Here is a 17,681-nt window from a genome sequence, read left to right as displayed (position 1 = left end):
GATCACTTATTTGGATTATGGTTAATTTGAAATTACACGCTAACAAATTGAGCTAAGCATTTTTTGCATTTTCAAAATGGAGTGGATCTTTCTTATCTCCTTGAGTGACATGCGTGTGGGATCAAGAGAGAGAGCATTATTAATGATGGTAAATGAAAAAGGAGAGGGAAAAAAAAAAGGGAGAAAGAGAGTTCTACCACTACTTATCCTTACTTCCTTGAGGTGAAGTGCTTTTGTCATTAAGGTTAGTGTTAGTAGGTTAGCGATTATGATTACAATGAGGTGCACACAAGGTGTATGAAAATGGTAAAATTTCTTAAGAAGGTATTGAAAATTAGGGAGATGGATGGAATCGGAGAGGAAGTTCACCTAGTGACACCGGTGGATGAAACGTCAATGTGAGAGAGTCGCGGTTGATGGTGACGTTGCGTCAATTTGAAGACTTCAAGGTCCTCTTGCTGAAAATCCTTCATTTGCAGAGATAAATCATGTCCAATTTGCTGTTTTTTTGTAATTTTCATGATGGTGAAGAGGGAATGTGAATATGGGAGTAGGTGTAGAGATATATGAGAGTATGTGTGTGTATCATGGAAGCTATGGTGAAGAGAGGGAATGAGGATGGTGAAGAAGGTGATAAGAATCATGGAATGTGCATGTATGGGTGTGGGAAGGAGTGGGAGAAGTGTTTATGAGTGAGTAGGTGTATGAAAAGATGAGAGAAAATAGGAAGACTTTAAGGTGTATGAGGTGGCAGTTTTGAAGTCGGTCATAAAATTTATGTAAAATCTCCCTTGACACCAAAATTTTTGAAAACATTATGAAAAATACTTTAGCTTACGAGCTACATTTTCTCTTTTGGACATATCCTCAGATTCGGAGCATAAGAGAGCGCCAAAATTCGAGCAAAAAGTTGTCCCTACAGCACCTCATAAGGCTTGAAGTGGGTCCCTATTTGGTTCTTTTTCCTTTGTAGCTTCCAAGTGAGTCCCCCATACATCAACCATGACCTAATTTTTCCATGGAGCTTACACACATGTATGATATAGGATAAGTATCAAATATGATATATAGTTGTGGGTCAATAAGTAGGTTAGCTAGTCATGGATCTTATGAAGAAATGGACACATGGGATGCATGGTGGCAACTAAAAATATATATGTGAAAAAATAAAAGGAGGAAAATCATGAGGGAAGGAACCCTCAATTATTCTCTAGTTTAAGTGATTTATGGAATTTATTTGAAGATGAAACCTATGTACTGGTGAATATTTATCTGGGAGAAATGAAAAAATATGACGGAGCTGATAAGGTGATTGGTGAATTTTTACGATGAAGTAACACAATGTTTTTTCGAGGCTTGTGTGGGTAGAGTCTAAGAGATAGAATGATAGTAAAACATATATAAGGAATGACATGCAATGGAAGCTAGCATACTTAGGCCTGATAATGCACACCTAGGAATATATATTTACATAAATACAAAAAATTTGAAAAAAACCTTTTATACTTAGGTCCTTTATTTGATGGATAATATCTACATGTAAAGAGAACCGTAATATTATAAATTCATTTTTTTGTCTCCTAGCCCAATGACTCGCTCAATGATTTAATAAAAAAATGTGATAAAAACCCTAATCGCACACACGCTATTTACAATAAAAAAGCGAGCCTAGTCATTGTACTAGGGTGTTTTTGTGGGGTAGAGTAGCTTGTTAAAAGATTTTATGAGAGCGGAACGGCTATCATTATCATTGTAGCTACGGACTATTTGACCAAGTGCACACAAGCTAAAGCAACTCAAAAGAATGATGCGAGAACCACTACTGCATTCTTATATGAGTACGTATTCACGCGATATGGACTGCCAATAGAAATTGTTAGTGGTCGGGGAACTCATTTCCTCAATGAGGTAATCGAGTATTTGCTTAATGAGTTAATGGTCATCCATAAAAAATCAGCTCTCTATCACCCACAAGCAAATGGACAAGCTGAGCATACGAACAAAATTCTTAGCTCGGTGCTGACTAAAGTGGTTAGTTCAGGAAGGACAGACTGGGAAATAAATCTCCATGCTTCTCTATGGGCTTATCGAGTTTCATTCAAAACAGCTTTAAATGCTACACCCTTTAACCTTGTTTAGGTCTTGATGCCATACTCCAAATAGAATTTCTATTGCCGATATTAAGGGTAGCAAGGAATCTTGAGTGGACTGAAGATGAATTGTCAGAAGGACTTGAAGGTTTGGAAAAGCTACATGAGCAAAGGCTAACTGCTAGAGCTCACATCTATGCACAAAAGCGAAGACAAAAACAGTTTTTTGATTCCTACTTAATCACAAAAATCTTCAAGAAAGGGGACTTAGTTTTAGTCTATTCCCTTAAGCAACACATTCCGAAGTTTAAGAAAAAGGAAAACAGACCGTTTATCATTAAAGATGTATCTCCAAGTGGAGAAGTAAAATTTTCTACCCTAGATTTTAAACCAATGTCTAATTGGATTAGTGGATGTCGTTTAAAGAAATACAATTTGCCGCTAAGTAATGAATTTCTAGAAAGAATGTATGCAGCCACGCAAAGGAGGATTAAACGACAACAGGTTATTGATGAAGCCCAAGAGGAATCTCGGCCTCGGATATTCAAACGGAAAGCTGCTCTCAGGAATCAATAGATACCAATTCTCATCAACACTCTGGAAATAGATGATCGACAATGAGAATTACCTAAAGATGCAGTTTCGACAGATAATGACTGGTTAGACGGAGTGGACCTGTGCATCAAAGTACAGCTCGACAATCATAGCACCAATGCTTTGGTTGACACAGGAGCTAAATTAAATGCAGTAAGTTATTCCACGTACAAGAAGGCAACAAGTCAAGCATTGACAGTCGGAATAGCGACAATCAAAGGATGCAACAAGAACCCAACCCCAACATTGGGAGTAGTCAACTTGAACGTGATAGTACACAGATGTTCACGTCCTCATCAGTTTGTATGCTTACCAGATGAACACATGAATGAGACGATGATCCTTGGAATTCCCTGGATGTGGACATACAAAGCAGTACTAGATTGGGATACAAATCAGCTCAAGCTATTACCTAAAGGCGGGCAACTCATTGTTCCAATTGCCCAAGCAAGGAGGAATGGAAAGGAAGCAATCAACAAACCAAACCACGAAGTAATCAATCTTCTCCATCCCCTCGACAAGCAAATGCTACAAGTAGCATGCAAGGAGTCATGCAAATTTGGGTACCAAAAGCACAGCTTAAGGATAAGACGATTCAAACCTGGGTGCCTAAACCATCACGGACAAAACAAAAGAAGGTTCCAAGGGTAAAAACACAGAGACGAGCATCTCCTAGCAAGGAACCTAACTTGAAATGGATTGGAAGAAAAAGGAGTGCTTATCTTCTCTACAAACCGTAAAACCAATCAAGCAATGGCGAGTTAAGTCTCGAAAGACTCCACCACACCATACAGCACCAAACAAACCAAGCTACCAATGGTGAGAAAAAGCTCGACAACAGTCAAAAGTACTACCAACAGCTCAAGCAATCAACGTGCTGAAGCATCCTGATAGTACAATCAAACAGAGAGCACACAAGCTACAAGGTTTGCTCTTTGGAAGACCACATTAGAAAGCCTTGACATCAGACACCCTTAAGTTAATTACTCAAGACCCAGCTCTTGCACAGCATAGTGATTTGAATTGCATTGATCTTCAAAGCATGGTAGATCCAACCACGGCTATGCATAGACAGGATTGTTCAACCCATGCACACAGTCGTTCCGGAGTATGCCATCTAGGAGGAGTGGAAGGGCACTAAGTAATTAAGGGCAATGTTTGAAGAGGGAGGAAAAAGTTCGATGTTAACGTGTGATTTTTGCAAAATTACCTAATATTTTTCTTATAATTTATCATCAAGAAAAAAGTCACTGATAATATCTTCCCGATGAGTATAAATAGTGTATATACTATCAGAAAATCATCAAAAAATAGTCCTTTTTGGTTATTTTTCATCATTTTTATTGATAATGAGAATTAAAAATAGAGAAATCCAACAAAAAACAATAAAGTTGTGTTTTCAATGGATTTTCTTAATTATTGGATTTTCACTTTACTTTTTTGGAGCATTTTATTAATTTCTTTGATTTTTTCAATAAACAGGTCAAAAATTAATAATAAACAGCCAAGAAGCTCATATGGAAAAACGGAAGACATCATGGTGATCAGAAAGATAAGGCAGGCAAACATAAAAATTTTCAATGAAATCAGAAGATGGAAGCGGGAAGCCTAAATTAGGCGGCCAGACCTACTTCTACAAAATTCTTACAGAATGAGCGACAGAAATCCGATCAAGGAAATTTTTGAGTCTAACATAGATTTCACGGCGTAGTAGGACTAACGAGGGAATCTGGCAAAAACTGGTTTGGGAAGTCCAGGTATAGATATCCAAGGTAGGCTAAAACCACCTCATTTCCACTTGTGGCCTTTGCAGAGAGAGCTTTTCAACCTCTTTCGCACGTCTTTTTCGGAGTCTACAGTTGCACGTTTCCAACGCCGTCTCACACGAGACATGAGGGGTAAGTTCTTTACTCATCAATGATCCATTTTGTATGGCCGGTAGCTAATCTAAACCCCTAGAAATCGAGCAGTACACGAAGACCTACGACCAAAAACTTACCATAGCGGCCTGTCAGCTCAACCAAATCGGGTGAGATTTGAATTGTAGCATGCCCTAACATAATAGAACCTTTCTATATCATCAGTTGACCATTCGGCAGGGGTCCGACAGGGGTCAAGGAGGTCCCCAGTAGAAAAGCTTGGTTTTTTGCAGATGTCAGAATTTGGATCTGACTCCACAGACAGCTTGCCTACGAGGTTCATATACAATGTATATGGTTGGTTTAGTGAAATCAATCAAGCAAAGCCCTTAAAAAGCAGAAAACGACTCGAAGGCTACAAAGCATCAAATTCGACATACGGGGTCAAACTGACTCTAAATGAGCTAGAATTGGATGAGTTACTTCACGACTATGTTGCGGACAAGTCCAAAGCCTCAAAATTAACTAACCAACTCAACAGGCAGTATAGTCACAAAAATCAAAGATTTCAGAGTTGACAAATCACAAAGTGACGCCGGCAAGACCAAACTTGACTAAATTCAATTTAGGATTTGTTTTAGGTGTATAGAATGTGTTTAGGTCAAAATTTTTAAGTTTTGTAAAAAATTTGTGACTGCTGTAAATAATCGCGATTATTTGCTTTTACACTATTTTTGCTTGGAAATTGTATCATCACCTCACCTATCATATGTACACACCTATTACATGCCAAAAATCAAATATGAGCCAAAATGAGCACCTATAACTTGAAAAATTGCCAGAAAACGCAAGAAGTCTTTACAAGCCAATTTTTGGGTTATGGACCACATTTCTTGATTTAAATCACCTCATATCTCATACACAGAGTCTATACAATGCCTAGAACCAATTTGTACCAAAAAATGTTGATTTTGCGATTATTTACTTTCCAGCCAAAATGGGGGAATTTTGATATTTTGCCATCATACATCCAAAGTACATGATGTGTAGCCAAGTTTGAACCAATTTGGAGCTCAAAATCTCAAATTTCCCTTATATCTACTGTTTCAGAGACCTAGAGCCAAAAGCTGGAACCATTTTCACCCTATGCATCCAATTGAGCCCATATTTCACTCAGAGCATGTATTTGGTATATACTTCAAGCCTGAAATGCAAAGTTTGCAAAAAGTTGGAGAAATTACTCAGCGGCAAATAATCACGATTATTTACTTTGGTTGCAAATTTTTGTTTGAGCTTGACATTTTGTTCCTTGCATGTTTTTATGCATCTATGCTTATTCAAAAATTGATTTGAAGCAAATTGGTCTAAAATTGACAGCATTTTATACTAAAAGACACTTCAGAGAAAAATCCGACAAATCTACTAACTTTGACACTCTATTCACTGAACAGGAGCCATGCAAGCAGTAGAGAGGACCAAGAAGAAGCTCAACCAAAAAAAAGTTGCAGGAGCTACCCACATACCAATTGGATCTAGATTCATTCAAAGCCGCCAAGGCAGCCTATCTTTCAAAAGAACAGCTCGAAGAGCATCACACCACAATGTTCACCGGCAGATTCAAGAGTGAGGAGGGACATCAGGTAGAGTTACAACTCCTACCAAAAGAAGTGTATGATGTTGCCGCGAAGCCTGAGACCTCAGAGATTTCTATGAACAGGAGCCGTGCAATGTGGATTTTCACAAAAATTACGAGCTTTTATCCACGATCAAAGAAGATGAAATTGCATGGATTTCTGACCCTCGAGGGAATAAAGTTGAAGTGGTGATAACCAAGGAAATAGTGGAAGAAGCACTCAGATTGCCCATAGAAGGAATGAAAATGAGGACAAAAAACAGGAAAACGGCAAGTACTTTCACCAAAGAAACCACCGTAGCCACCTTTGCTGACCTTATTCACAAACAAGTTGAAGAGCCAGCCAGGTTATACCACCAACCTTTCATTTCCTTGCTAAAAAGCCACCAAGGTATACCACGCCCAATTATGCGGTTGTCACCACCTTCACGCAAGTCCTTAAGTCAATAACTAGGCAACTAGTGGACCACGCACAATGTCTTGACCACTTTGAAAGGCACCAAGAAAGAAGGAAAAATTACTTACCTCGGTGCACCAAAGGTATTGACAAGAATTGCATACCATGCCATCGGCATCGCCGACAACCTACCACCTGCCCTAGACCAAAACACTTGGATAGTGTCAGCTCAACCATCTCCTCGAGCTACAAGATCAGCCAATAGATCCTACAAATCTGATGAAGAATCAGCTGAAAGCTCGCGGAAAAGGCAGAGTAGTGAAAGCTCAGATAATGAAGAAAAGAGAGCACGTAGGGATAAAATGAAGAGAAAAGCCGTGGTAGCACACCAAGAAGAGTCTGTGCAAAAGCAAGCCCAGTTTGAAAGAGAGAAACACGCATACCAACGCAGTCGACAAGCACAAGAAAAGGACCCAAAAGAATGGGTGCCTAGTAGACTTAAGGGACCAAGGACCAAGCATCACACCAGGAAGCAGGCTGAAGAACCCGTTGAAGAACTGGAACGGATGTATCAAGAAGCAGAAGCTTTAAAGCTAAAGGAAGCCGAAGAAGCGGCAAAGAAGGCCAAAGAGGCGGAAGAACATCAAGAGCATGCAGAGGAGACCATTGCACAAGGAGAAGCACAACATGCCCAAGGTAATATGTCTCCCCGCATCTCTTCTCATGTCTCTGAACACCAAGATCAATGAATGCCGAGCCCACCACCATCACCGGCAGTTAAAGACACAACAAATGAGCCAACAAAAGAAGCAGAGCCTGAACACGAGAAAGCAATTGAAGCTATACAAGAGCCTGAACAGCAGATTCAGGCATTTGAACCTACACAAGAACCTAAACAGCAAAAGGCAGATGAATCTACACAACAAGCAGCTAGATCTACTCAAGAGCAACCAATAGAGAAAGAGCTAGAGATAGAAAAGGCAGCAAGTCGTGCAACAGAAGAGGACACCACAAGGCTTGAGCAGTCAAGAGAACAAGAGGTAGAGGAACCACCCTCCACCTCCACGGAAAACAAACAGCCATGGCTATAAGAACAACAACAACCAACCATCCTGACACAGTCAAAAGACACACAAGATGCTGCAGAAACATCAACTCAGTTGTTGGCACGCAATGAAGACTAGCAATCCAATGATGAAGTCATCCTGCAGGTTAACAAATATGCTAAGCAAATGCAGGAGATGACAGAAAGGCTTTGCTCAGCAGCACTTGGCCATAGCACACGGGCCAAAGAGTTAGAGATGGTGATCGACGCACTCCAAGGGGAGTTAGACGACAGACTTAATTTCATCACCGATCTGCAAAGGCAAGCACAGGAGCTGAGAGCAGAAGCTGAAAAACATCAACTCACTAGGGATAAGCAACAAAAAGAAATGGAGGAGCTCGGTGAGTTGCTTACCAAATTGTCAGATGCATGCAAAGCCAAGGATGGTCAGCTGACGGAAGTTACAAATGAACTTCTCACTACCACCCTATTAGCTCAAAAAATCCAGGTACAATTAGATGTAGCCAATGCTTCTCTACAGTACTCAGAACAAAGAATCAATGATCAGGCGATATTCTTGTTAGAGCAATCTCAGCGCAGAGACTTGACCTTGATGCGGGTCCAAAGAGAAGATGAACTACTGAAGGAGATAGCTGAACTCAAAAGAGTCAACCAGCTACGGAGAGAAGGAAGGCTGAAAACGCACGAAGAGGCAGGCACTTTGGAGCAGCCTCAGATAGAAATACCCTCAGTATCATTTGCTAAAATGGAGACAGTCCACGGTAGAGCTGAGTGGCAAGGAGGAGTTTCAGGTACCCATTACAGAAGAAGACACAGTACCCATGGTCCAACTCTCAAAGGCTAAAGAAGATGCACTAAAAGAAAAAGTTACACAAGAGGTAGATGAGCAGTGGAAGGCAGCAATGGATTGGGAGCTGAGAGTACTTCATTCTGTCAATGTCACCCAACTCACTCCCAATCAAATAAATGTGCAATGGCACCAACAGTCCCTGCCCTACCCTCTGATTAAAGTTGAGTTGCTACAGATAAAAGAAAGGATTTACACAGACATGTAAGTCGAGGGCGCAGATAAAGACCACCCAAAGTGCAGGTTGAGCTCGCTGAACAAAAACCCAAGATACTTGATTCTGTTCACGGGAGCACCTGTGACCCTGCAAAAAGATCCGACTTTCTATCCTGTACCAAGAGTAAGGACCTAGATAGCACATGAGGCACTACTAAAGAAGTGGCCAACTTGGCTGAATTACCCTAGATTGCCTGCTCCAGAAAAGGGACCAACAACTGAAGAATACATGGTGAAAACCCTAAAGGGCGCCATGTCATTCTTTAAAAGTCTACCAGATTTGTCATGTGCTATGTTATATAAGATCTGTCGAATGCTGCTCACATGCATCGAAGTGTTCAATGAGCCAGAGCAAGCAGACATCCCTTGGATGTCATTCCTCGAGGGTAACAAAGGTTTGTACCATGATCTTAGTGGCCAACCTTCCAAAGAAGTCCTCTATGGCTTTTACACCAGATACATATATCTACCTTCTCACAATATGCTAAAGTTCGAGGAAGCATTCTACACAGGATTATTCACTTGGCCAACGAAGATATTTGCACCAGTGATCATCAACCTCACATCAAAGTTTGTAGGCTACTCGGTAGTGGAGCTAAAGAACAGAGTAACTATGCAGTTATTGCAAGTGCCAGATAAAGAAAGGAAGATCAGATACCAAAAGGCATTAAGTACGCTTAAAGACGCCTCCCCAACCGCCAACCCGAAGACTACTTCAGCCCATAAAGTTGTGTCAAGGGACGACACATGCGAGGAGGGGGGAAACGTTAGCAGCAAGTTAACACGGATACCATTTTTCGAAGTTCTCATTGTAAAACACTTATTATTCTGATAAATCGGGAATACTGTAACTCCTATTTTCTCGGATAAACTCTGTAATTAATGAGCCGGGACTACAAGCTTCTAGATTGTATCAACCTGTCATTACCCATCTTTGGTAGAACTCCCAGAATTAGTTTTGACTACCAAAAACCTTGGCTAAGGTATAAAAGCCAATTTTTGTGAGTTATTGAAAAGTTTTCGATAATAAAATACACAACCCGAGCTAACGATGCTTACTCCTCTCCTTCTCGCGCTTTCTACTCCCTTCCAGGTTGTCAAATTGCAGTCGTGTTTGTTGCATTGCAACCGCGGACAAGAGCCCTACGCATTGACATAAACACATCACAATATTTCGTAGATTTTGGTGTCGTCGACCCGCGGCCTTATTTCATCATAACTAGTAATTTACACTTTCAATCAAAAACTAAGTATAAGTGGGATATTGGGGCATCATTGCTAAGCATATAGATGCATTCTGGGTCGAAAACGACTAGGTCGAAAATCCACTGTTGTTAATAATCGCGATTTTGGAACTTGACTTAAAGTGGAGTTTGAATCCATAAGCATGTGTGCTTAGGTTTTATAAACATGTTTTAGAAGTTTTGTTATGTTTGGATATCATTTGATGCTGTAACGGATGTAATTTGTTTGCTGATGAGCGATTGGCTTTTAGTGATTTCATTCACTTGAGTATATCTTGAGTTAAATGCGAGTTGTTAGTTGTTTTTGGAGAGATTGACAACCTCTTGTAGCCTCTATGCACTAGTCGAATTAGCTTCTTTCCATGGATTGACAATTTAATTGTGGTTCTCGTTAATACTGCAATAAAATAGGATGGTGAGGTTAGACATGCGTCCCACAGAAGCTTACAAAAGAAAAGAAAATGTTCATCAGATATGTGTAACTAAAAACCATACTATGAACACAACAAAACATACAACATAAAAGAATACCTTTCCAATCTTGGCACTATACTTTGTAGTGAGGTCGTTAAAAATTTTCTCCTCCTCTTTCTTTAAATCCTCTTTAGCCAAGCTTTCACGAGAGAGCTGATCAACCCTTATGTTATATTCTTTGGTCATTTGCACTTATCAAAAGCTTAAGGAATTAACAATTGTTTCAAAATTGAATGTCTTGAAAATTAAAGAAAAACGTATTCTACTCACATCATACACAAAACGTGCAAGGTATTTTCGTGTCAATGGATACCAAGATTCCTCACCCTTAGAGTAATATTTTTGACATCTACTATCAATTTTCACTACAAGAGGTTGTGTGCTCTTGTGACGCTGTTAGCGACGAAAATACACTGGGTTTTTATAACCCCCGACGTCGCTAATAGCGTCGCTACGAGAGCGTCGCTATATGCGTCGCTATAGGCATCGCTTTTAGCGACGCTCATAGCGACGGTTATAGCGACGTTTACACAGAAGTCTATAGCGACGCTCATAGCGACGCTACAGAGCCATAAATAGCGACGGTTATAGCGACGTCCGAGAGAAATTTTTTTTGGTGACAGGACATTGAATGCCCTGCCATCCATCAACCATATTGTACTTGATTCACTTTTTAAAAAAAGTGCAAGGGTAGATAATAGACCCAAAATAGTCACCCACAAGACGCATTGTTTGCAAAATTGACAAGCGTAAAATTGACAATTATACACATCATAAGCAAAATGAATTGATTGACAAATGTAATAATGACAATTGTACAACATCATAGGCATAAAGAATTGATTGGCAAAATGAACTGCGGTGACAAATGTAATAATATACATGGTTCAAAAAAACGTATAAAATCCGTCTCATGATACATAAGCTATGAGAAACCCTAAACTAATGCTATCTAGCTACGACTAAACTGACGTCGTCTAGTCAGACGTCTCATCGCGTCCAAGCGGCGTATCTGTCGGATTCTGCAAAAAAAGACAATAAGACAGCTTTCAGTAAGTATAAACATATAACGACATTTATAAAACAATACAAAAAAATAGAAAAGAGTAAACCCTAATACTAACCATGCCGCCGCGAAAACTGAGAATGTCCATCAGGACGTTTAAGCCCTTCCTGCCTGCGTACTCGCGCTCGTACGGTGTGGGATCACGTCCTGTCATCGACCACTGTCAAAACATACAAAGATTTCATTATGTTAGAATTAAAAAACTCATAAACCCTAAACTATCGAACATAAAGAGCAATGCGAAAACACTTACAAAATAGACTTCAAATGATGCCCATCCACCGCTCCCCAAGTGGTGCGAGCTCCCTACCTCTACTCACGCTATGGCTGCATCCTTTTGTTGCTTCCACTTGTCAGGATTCTCGCGTGCTGCTTTCTTCGCATTCTTCCAATCTTCTTTGGCCACCCAATCTGACCTGTTCCACCTATGCTTGATTGCTTTTTGCACTTCGGAACGCTTGTGTTTGTAGTATTCGCGCATTCGAATCTTCATCAGGTCTTCATTGAAGCGCTGATCCCGTGTTGGAACGGGAAACTCATCATGAAGTATGCTGATGACTCTGGCTTTTAAATCACTTGGTACTTCACTCCATTTGTTTAGTATGTAGTGTCTAAACAGCTGAGAGCAAAGACCACGCATGCGCGAGATCACCTTCTTGCCGTCATCATCCATGATGATACCGCCGCTGAAGTCGACGGAGTAAGGCAAGCCCTCTGGCCGGTGACGCGTGAACCTGGGTGTCCCGGCAGGGGTCTTAGCGGCGTGTCGATGGGGGTACGGACGTCAGGTGTCTCCACCGGCGTCTGGGCCCCGAAGCGAGGAGTGTCGAGTGGGGTGGCTCCTGGCGGAGTAGGTAGAGGTATGTAGCTGCTAGGAACAGTCAGCCGCGCAAAACCTGGCGTAGATGGCGATGATGTGGCTGGTGTGGAGGCGGGCAAAGAAGGGGAGGGTAAAGAGCCTCGTCGAACACGAGGCAGTGTGGAGGCATCGACGGCGGAATCCCCACAACAACCACCACCGCCACCACTAGAGCGCCGGTGTCTAAACGAGCGTGAAGATCGTCTCGTCGACACCGAAGCTTCGAAGCGCGCCGAATGCTCCGAAAGAGAGGGAGATGCAGATGGAGTAGGAACGCGCGATGATGCGCCAGAGCGAAGACGCTCCACGTACCACTGTCTCTGCTGCGGTGACAAAGAAGAAAGAAACTCCTCATCATCCATACCTGCATTAAACACACGAATATTTAAACTTAATATTGAATGAATAGAGTAGACAATGACGCAAAGACCATTAAATACAATGACGTAATAACTTTAATGGTCTTTGCGTCATTGTCTACTCTATTCATTCAATATTAAGTTTAAATATTCGTGTGTTTAATGGAGGTATGGATGATGAGGAGTTTCTTTCTTCTTTGTCACCGCAGCAGAGACAGTGGTACGTGGAACGTCATCGCTCTGGCGCATCATCGCGCGTTCCTACTCCATCCGCATCTCCCTCTCTTTCGGAGCATTCGGCGCGCTCCGAAGCTTCGGTGTCGACGAGACGATCTTCACACTCGTCTAGACACTGGCGCTCTAGTGGTGGCGGTGGCAGTTGTTGTGGGGATTCCGCCGCCGATGCCTCCACACCGCCTCGTGTTCGACGAGGCTCTTTACCCTCCCCTACTTTGCCCGCCCCCACACCAGCCACAGCATCGCCATCTACGCCAGGTTTTGCGCGGCTGACTGTTCCTAGCAGCTACACACCTCTACCTACTCCGCCAGGAGCCACCCCACTCGACACTCCTCGCTTCGGGGCCCAGACGCCGGTGGAGACACCTGACGTCCGTGCCCCCATCGACACGCCGCTAGAGACCCTTGCCGGGACACCCAGGTTCACGCGTCACTGGCCAGAGGACTTGCCTTACTCCGTCGACTTCAGCGGCGGCATCATCATGGATGATGACGGCAAGAAGGTGATCTCGCGCATGCGTGGTCTTTGCTCTCAGCTGTTTAGACACTACATACTAAACAAATGGAGTGAAGTACCAAGTGATTCAAAAGCCAGAGTCATCAGCATACTTCATGATGAGTTTCCCGTTCCAACACGGGATCAGCGCTTCAATGAAGACCTGATGAAGATTCGAATGCGCGAATACTACAAACACAAGCGTTCCGAAGTGCAAAAAGCAATCAAGCATGGGTGGAACAGGCCAGATTGGCTGGCCAAAGAAGATTGGAAGAATGCGAAGAAAGCAGCGCGCGAGAATCCCAACAAGTAGAAGCAACAAAAGAATGCAGCCAGAGCGCGAGTAGAGGCAGGGAGCTCGCACCACTTGGGGAGCGGTGGATGGGCATCATTTGAGGCCGATTTTGTAAGTGTTTTCGCATTGCTCTTTATGTTCGATAGTTTAGGGTTTATGAGTTTTTTAATTCTAACATAATGAAATCTTTGTATGTTTTGACAGTGGTCGATGACAGGACGTGATCCCACACCGTACGAGCACGAGTACGCAGGCAGGAAGGACTTAAACGTCCTGATGGACATTCTCAGTTCTCGCGACGGCATGCTTAGTATTAGGTTTTACTCTTTTCTATTTTTTGTATTGTTTTATAAATGTCGTTATATGTTTATACTTACTAAAAGCTGTCTTATTGTCTTTTTTTGCAGAAACCGACAGATACGCCGCTTGGACGCGATGAGACGTTTGATTAGACGACGTCAGTTTAGCCGTAACTAGATAGCATTAGTTTAAGGTTTCTCATAGCTTATGTATCATGAGACGGATTTTATACGTCTTTTTGAACCATGTATATTATTACATTTGTCACCGCAGTTCATTTTGCCAATCAATTCTTTATGCTTATGATGTTGTACAATTGCCATTATTACATTTGCCAATCAATTCATTTTGCCTATGATGTGTACAATTGTCAATTTTACGCTTGTCAATTTTGCAAACAATGCGTCTTGTGGGTGACTATTTTGGGTCTATTATCTACCCTTGCACTTTTTTTAAAAAGTGAATCAAGTACAATATGGTTGATGGGTGACAGGGCATTCAATGCTCTGTCACCAAAAAAAAATTCTCTCGGGCGTCGTTATAACCGTCGCTATTTATGGCTCTGGAGCGTCGCTATAGACTTCTGTGTAACCGTCGCTATAAGCATCTATATAGCGACGCTTATAGCAGCGCCTATAGCGTCGCATATAACGACGCTCTCGTAGCGACGGTTTTAGCGACGTCGGGGATTATAAAAACCCAGTGTATTTCCGTCGCTAACAGCGTCACAAGAGCACACAACCTCTTGTAGTGTAAGATTCACTATTCAAATGCATAACAAAAAATAAAATCCAAGTAGATTGCAAAGCAAAATAGGAAAAGTAATTCTCACCTCTGACCGTTTTTTCTTCTTTCTGACATATCCACAAGGAAACAATGAAGGACCCCTTTTCTTGCATGTAGCCTTCTTTAGCAAAAGCTGACTTCAAACCACTTAAACTGTCTCTTAAACCACAAACTCTTGCATATGGATAAAGACGACAAAGAGGGATAGTGGGGCACTCAAAGCAACTAAAGAGTCTAGTGGAAGCCAAAATATCTGCTCCTTTATGCATAAATGCATTGGATTCATCTTTTGGCTCACTAGCTGCGGTAACCTCATCTCTGATCTCCCAAGGAACTATCTACAAATTGCTTTCTTCAGCCGCCGCTAAGATGGGATCTACCTTATGTAATGAATTTTGTTCCATCTTTGGTGACATCACATCGTCCTCAAGCATATCTTGACTCATTCCCATTTCCGTGCCTGACATAGAGCTGATTTGTCTGTAGAATCATGTGTTCCAATTGGCAAGGTATCAAGTGCCCTCCTGCTCCAACGACCTCTAGATCTTGGATTGCAACAATGCCACAAGGACACAAAAGAGTTTAGAAAACCAACAAAAGAGTTTTAGTGAGCTCTAATAATACGAAAATTGGCCATGGTCTCCTTTGTATATTGGACAAAATTTCAAATAGTACATAAGGATCCTCAGTATCCACCTCACTTGAGGATTGAAAACATTTAGAAAAGCTTCGACTGAATCACAACTCAAAAGTAAGACAGGTTCTTATACTGACTCAAAAATCTCTCAAATGACTCAAAAAGGAGCCCTTGACCCAACACTGCAAGCAAACACCTACAATCTCTTAAAGCGGAGAGCAATGTTGCACACAACTTCCTTATCAATCAATTAATTGATCCAAATAACTCAAAAAAAGGGGAATGTCTCAACAAGAATGCACATGATAAGACACTTTTTACAGTGCTCTATTTGCCAAGCATGTTAAATATCTTTTCTCACGCTTTGAGAAGCATACGGGTATCAAGCTATGATGCAGTCCGAAGGGATCTGCGTTGACGCAGATCCTTGGACACCATCAATAAGAGGCATATTTTCTCAAATATATTTGTGGGCCAATTGATTTTGAAAGCCATTTCTTCTCGCAGCATAATAACGAAATGCATGCTTTCTTTGGCACCTTTTAGATTTCTACTGCCCAATCTCCAAGGACATGCAATTCTCTCACATGGTCTTGACATTGTCTCGCATGGTCTTCGCATGGTCTCAACATCCTTTAAATTATTCTTGTTGTTAAATTAGGCAGTAGATTGTGTTCCATTGATGTTAAATCAGGCACTACGGCAGTTTGACAGTAAGACTATGTGTTTTAATCAGGCAGTAGAACACTAAGCTAGACAGTAAGACATTGTGTTTAAATTATTGATGTCGTTAAATCATGCAATAAGACACTAAGCCGTGACAAGGATTAATGCAAGGCGAGGGGATATGCGACAGCGTAGATCCCTTGGAGACTAAGGCGCCCCACCCGAGCTGTATCCGTGCTCCGAGACCCAAGGTGTGCACCTGTGCAAACATCGGAGATATTGTACCCGTGCGAGGGGATCTACATCAATGCAGATTCCTTGGAGACTCAGATGCCCCACCCGAGCAGTACCCGTGCGACAACAGCGGAGCTGGACACATGTGCTGACACCCGAGCTGTACGCATGTTGTTGCGGATGTTATGTCTCTTGGTTTGGGAGATGCGTGCAGCTCCAATCTCAGAAGCAAGGCCTTTTTTGACGTGCATTCGCATGCTTGAATTTGCATGGAATAGCACCCAATGAGGCCCCAACGATTACACAGAAGCAATCCAAAGGGATCCGCGTCGACGTAGATCCCTTGGACTATGTGTATAATACAAAGGCATGGTTGCGAGCGGCGTACCTGCCATGTGAGCGGCGCGAGGACTGAGGTGGTCGATGGGACGATGCCGAAAGACGGGCGACCAGGGAGGAGCTCGGGAGCGATCTACCATAGCTTTTTCACTTCTGCGACAGTCTCCTACTCTCTTACTCTCCACTCTACAACACTCTCTCACTCTCTCTCTCAATGCCATAGCCGTCTAGACAGTAACGATAACTGCTAGGGCATTTTAAGTCCACGTTTTTTGGCTTGAATTTGACGCATTCGAGTGGATGCAAGTTGAGGGGGCCGCTTTTGACACCAACTGCAGCTGGCAATGCAGGAGGACTATTTGGGCATCAGCAAAATATAAGTAGGTACTTTTGCTGGTGGGTATTTCCACGTATCTGCATGAGTACAAAATAACTGCTTGCATGGGAACCTCGATCTTCCCATAGTGGCCGATGCCAGCACTCAAAATCAAAACTAACTTGTTATTTATTTTGAGAGGAAAAACTAGAAATCAAAACTAACTTAGACCTAGCTTTAATTTCATTTTCTTCCAGTTTTTTCTTGCAAATGTTTCATAAAAATCGTTGGCTCAAATTTAAACAAGAAGGTTCTCAAACCGATTAAAATTATGGAGTTTTTAGTTATATTATGAAATTTCTAATGTGATAATCCCTCTCAAATTTAGAGTTAGCCAGTTTATATGCGTGTGAAAAGGTTCCAAAGCCGGGTCAACAAAAAGGTTTCCCAAGTTGCATAGTTGTGTATATTAGAATGTGCATAATCCCAAGCTATACTAGAAGATCTTATTTTGGCAATCAAAAAAGATAAATAATAAAACCTCAATAATAAGAGAATCCTCTTCAGAAGATAATCTACTCTTGAAATTGAAAAAGCGTTCTTTACTCATCATTTCAAGAAATTCGAGTCTTCAATGCGCTATTTAATAAGCCGAAAAGGATAAAGGTTTT

At 41.7% G+C, this 17,681-nt stretch overlaps 1 protein-coding gene across 6 annotated transcripts in view; it reads right to left on the bottom strand.

Annotated features, from left to right (window-relative positions):
- LOC147431474 (uncharacterized) overlaps positions 1–17,011 on the bottom strand; it is a 69,478-nt gene extending 52,467 nt beyond the window's left edge. Inside the window, exons 1-3 of one of the 6 annotated variants that reach the window (XR_015185699.1) lie at positions 16,744–17,005; positions 11,545–11,646; positions 11,197–11,442 (exon numbers count right to left, since the gene is read on the bottom strand). Coding sequence is in view for 1 of the 6 variants with exons in the window: in XM_086494073.1 (XP_086350199.1) it covers positions 12,135–12,709; positions 16,744–16,915 (747 nt within the window). In the remaining 5 variants the exon portion in view is untranslated. Of the gene's footprint in view, positions 1–5,331; positions 5,748–11,196; positions 11,443–11,544; positions 11,647–11,745; positions 12,710–14,871; positions 15,364–16,743 lie in introns of those variants that run through there. The other 5 variants (XR_015185701.1, XR_015185700.1, XM_086494073.1 and 2 more) reach the window with 5 other exon arrangements.
- Between the last annotated feature and the right edge of the window lie 670 nt (positions 17,012–17,681).

The sequence above is a fragment of the Adiantum capillus-veneris genome, chromosome 21 (assembly GCF_014529385.1).
Source record: "Adiantum capillus-veneris isolate H3 chromosome 21, ASM1452938v2, whole genome shotgun sequence".
Taxonomy (NCBI): Eukaryota; Viridiplantae; Streptophyta; class Polypodiopsida; order Polypodiales; family Pteridaceae; genus Adiantum; species Adiantum capillus-veneris.
Note: the sequence above shows the minus strand (reverse complement) of the source record. Positions and strands in the feature narration are given on the sequence as shown.